The following is a 4098-nucleotide window of genomic DNA, read 5'->3' as shown; positions in this document are numbered from 1 at the left end:
CCTCAGCCTTCCAAGTAGCTGGAACTACAGGCATGTGCTACCATGCCCAGCTCATTTTTTTTTTATTATTTACTGTAGAGATGAGGTCTCGCCAAGTTGCCCAGGCAGGTCTTGAACCCGCGGGCTCAGGCAATCCACTCACCTCAGTCTCCCAAAGGCGCGGGATTACAGGCTGAGCCACCGAGCCCAGCAATTTTCTTGTTTTTAAAGTGTAGTTTTATCTATTAAATATCAGCCTTTGACATCAAAGATTCATTTTACCTCTCCTTGAATGCTACATAAATGATATAGCACACATGTTATTTCCTATGTCATTTCTTTCACTCAGCATCCTGTTTGTAAGGTCAAGGTGTTATATGCAGCTGAGCATGGTTCATTTCCATGCCTGCGCTGTGTGTCCAATGAGAGTGGCTGGTGCCACAAGCTACACATGGCTGCTGAGTACCTGAGAGTGGCTGGTGGGACTAAGGGACTGAACCTTTAATCGCTTTAGCTGTAGTTACTTTTAAATTTAAAAACTGGTACTTGATATAGTTATTAGGAAACATTTAAGTATGTTTGTATAACTTGTGCATAAAGATTAAGTATTTTGCAGGAGTATATATTATTTATTTTTTGATTCAGTACCTCACTCTGCCACTCCAGCCGGAGAGCAATGGCACATTCCTGGCCACTGCAGCCTTGACCTGCTGGGCTCAGGTGATCCTTCCGCCTCAGCCTTCCATGTAGCTGGAACCACAGGCAAGTACCACCACGCCCAGCTAATTTTTTTATTTTTCATTTATGAGCTAGAGATGATGTCTCGCCAAGTTGCCCAGGCTGGTCTCGAAACTGTGGGCTCAGGCAATCCTCTCACCTCGGCCTCCCAAAGTGCTGGGATTATAAGTGTGAGCCACCATGCCTGGCCACAGGAGTTTAAATGAATGGAGTAACCCTCTAAGTCCTAGAAAGGAAAGAAATCTAAGACCTATCAGGAAGTGAAAGGATCAAGCCTGGGCATGGTGGCTTACGCCTGTAATCCCAGCACTTTGGGAGGCTGAGGCAGGACCATCGCTTCAGCGTAGGAGTTTGAGGCTGCAGTGAGCTATGATAGTGCCACTGCACTCCAGCCTGGTGACAGAGCAAGACTGTTAAAAAAAAAAAAAGAATCAAGTTGTAAGATGTTACCATTTATGTTTAAAAAAAAAAAAAGAAAACCACACAACACATCCATGTAGATATATGTGTAAGAAGGCACATGAGAAAAGGTCTGGAAGGATTTATAGCAAACTCAGAGTAATAGTTACCTCAGGGATGGGGAATAGGGCACACGGAGGGTTTTCATTACACCTGTTATGTTGTTTGTATATATTAAGAATACAATCATGTATTGCTTGTATAATAAAAAATAAATTTAAGTTGCCTTTTATTTATTAAAGACAGCCCCCCAAACTTAATTTTTTGTTGTTGTTGTTGAGTTGGAGTCTCACTCTGTCACCCAGACTGGAGTGCAGTGGCCACTCCTGGCCACTGCAGCCTCGACCTGCTGGGCTCCGGCGATCCTTCCGCCTCAGCCTTCCAAGTAGCTGGAACTACAGGCGTGCGCTACCATGCCCGGTTAATTTTTTATTTTATTGTAGAGATGAGGTCTCGCCAAGTTGCCCAGGCGGGTCTCGAACCCGCAGGCTCAGGCAGTCCACTCACCTCAGCCTCCCAAAGTGCTGGGATTACAGGCTGAGCCACCAAGCCTGGCCAAACTTAATTTTAAAGTAACCATAGAACTGCATCAACAGAGGTTGATTTGGGACGTGGAGAAGGAAATACTTTTCCTTGGAAGTATTAGCCTCAAAAATTCTGGACCAAGAGGGATAAAAATGCAGTTCATTTTTGTATTCATATTTGCAGAGAATATACTCACAGTTTCTCAGTCCAGGGGTATGCTCTCCATGCATTTTTTTCAATGGAGGAGATAGCATTTCCTCGGAAATTTCTGTGAAGAAACAGAGTTCATATCCTTTAAGAAGTAGGAAAAGAATGATGGATCAGAACAAGTAAAAGAATCATGGCCACCTTGTGGGGGATATGAAAATGCTGAAAATAATGCCTGTTTTCTGATTTCCAGTTTCAGCTGCCCAGTCGGCACCATTAATCAAGACCTAACGCGAGGCCACCCGCACCATGAGGCACACCCGCCCCCACTCTTGAACCGTCACTAGACCCTGTCTGGGCTTCTGCGGTGCTTCCCACTCCCATCACAACCCATCTGGCTTGGGCCCTTCTCTCTCATTCCTAGACTTTTCGAGAGCTTTCTATTTGGTCTCCCTGGATTAAGCTTTCCCCTCAGATCACTCCACACATGGATTATTAAATAATCCTCCTGTTTTAGTCTCAATCTTTCTTGCTTGAAAACTTTTTAAGTTGGGTCTCACTCTGTTGCCCAGGCTGGAGTGCAGTGGCACGATCTCAGATCACCGCAACCTTGACCTCCTGGGTTCAGGTGATTCTTTCATTTCAGCCTCCCAAGTAGCTGGGACTATAGGAACATGCCACCATGCCCAGTTAATTTTTTTTTAGAGAGAGATGAGGTCTCACTATGTTACCCAGGCTGGTCTCGATCTCCTGGGTTCAAGCTATCCTCCTTGGCCTCCTCCAAAGTGCTGGGATTACAGGTTTAAGCCACCACACCTACCCTTTGCATGAAAACTTTCAATGGTTCTCCATACCTCACCATACAACCTTCAAACTCCTAGAGCTGATATTCAAGGTTTTTCAGAGTATCTTACTGTGTCTCACCCAATTCCTTGCATAGAGACTGGTCTACTAACTCCCCACCTCACTTGCAGCCACCTAGCTGTCCTCTGTGTTTTTTCCCTATTGAACAAGTGAGGTGTCTGCTCATCCACAAAGTGTCCCCGAGCTCCACTCAGCAACTGCAGACCCTGGTGAGTGACAGTACCTGCAGTCGACCTCTCCTTTCGTGCTCCGTCCTACACACCACCTCCCCCTTTATGCCTATTCCCTTTCTTCCCTCCTGTCATTTTCATGTCCTGGAGACTGTCATATTTACCCTGGGCTGGGCCCCAAATGGGCGCTACATACTAAAAGCTAGGGACAAAGATGAGTTCTGGGCATAACTAAAGGACTGAGTAGTAATATTAAGAACTAACATTCCTATATGTGCTGGACACTGACATGCGTATTACCCATATTCACTCACCTAAGTCTCACAGCAATCCTGTGAAATGGATTGTTATGATTGTTGTAACTATCATAACCCCCATTTTAAAGATGAGGAAACTGAGTCAAGAGCTGAGTAACTTGCCCAAGGTCACAAAGCTAATGAATAACAGACCTGGCTTCCAACCCAGGCAGTCTGTCTCTAGGTTCGACTCTTTTTTTGAGTCAGGGTTTCACTCTGTTGCCCCGGCTGAAGTGCAGTGGCATGGTCACAGCTCACTGCAGCCTCCAGCTCTGGACTCAGGTGATCCTCCCGCATCAGCCTCCCGAGTAGCTGGGGCTACAGGCAAATGCTACTACGCCTGGCTAATTTTTACATATTTTTTGTAGAGACGAGGTCTTCCTATGTTGCCTTGGCTGGTCTCCAATTCCTGGGCTCAAGTGGCCCTCCCACCCTGGCCTCCCAAAGTGCTGGGATTACAGGCGTGAGCCACCATGCCCAGCCAGGATCTCCTCCTAACCACTCTGTCGTGCATCACTAATGAGATGATGAGAGGGACATGCTTCGGCAAAGAGGGCGAGGGTGCAGCAGAGCTGAGAGGAGAGCAGAGGGGAGGCCATGCCATGAAAGGAGGAAGAGCAATCGCAGGTGAGAAACAGGAGATGGCACAGCAGGAAAAGCGGGGAAGGGAGGGAGGAGCTGGCAAGCCAAAGGCAAGAGCAGAAAGGCAGTCGACAGGGTCTGGGAGGACAGAAGGCCCAGGAAGGCCTCCGGGGAAAGGCGGCCACGTCAGGCAGGAAGCAGAGCGTCGTGAAAGGCGAGTCTTACAGGGTGGTGAAGGTGCCGTTGTAGGTGCCGGGCTCCAGCACGGGCACGTGGTGGAGCCTCTGCTGTGGGCTGAGATCAGCGCAGGACAAGGTCTCATCTCTGCAGGAACAGAG

At 47.6% G+C, this 4098-nt stretch overlaps 1 protein-coding gene across 1 annotated transcript in view; it reads right to left on the bottom strand.

Annotated features, from left to right (window-relative positions):
• Positions 1-4098, bottom strand: part of LOC103277199 (leucine-rich repeat-containing protein 37B-like) — a 42783-nt gene that overhangs the window by 28624 nt on the left and 10061 nt on the right. Inside the window, 1 exon segment of the mRNA XM_021707323.1 lies at positions 1898-1969. Coding sequence (XP_021562998.1) covers positions 1898-1969 — 72 coding nt within the window.

The sequence above is a fragment of the Carlito syrichta genome, unplaced genomic scaffold (genome assembly GCF_000164805.1).
Source record: "Carlito syrichta isolate Samal-C Ts95f unplaced genomic scaffold, Tarsius_syrichta-2.0.1 Scaffold316506, whole genome shotgun sequence".
Classification (NCBI taxonomy): Eukaryota; Metazoa; Chordata; class Mammalia; order Primates; family Tarsiidae; genus Carlito; species Carlito syrichta.
Note: the sequence above shows the minus strand (reverse complement) of the source record. Positions and strands in the feature narration are given on the sequence as shown.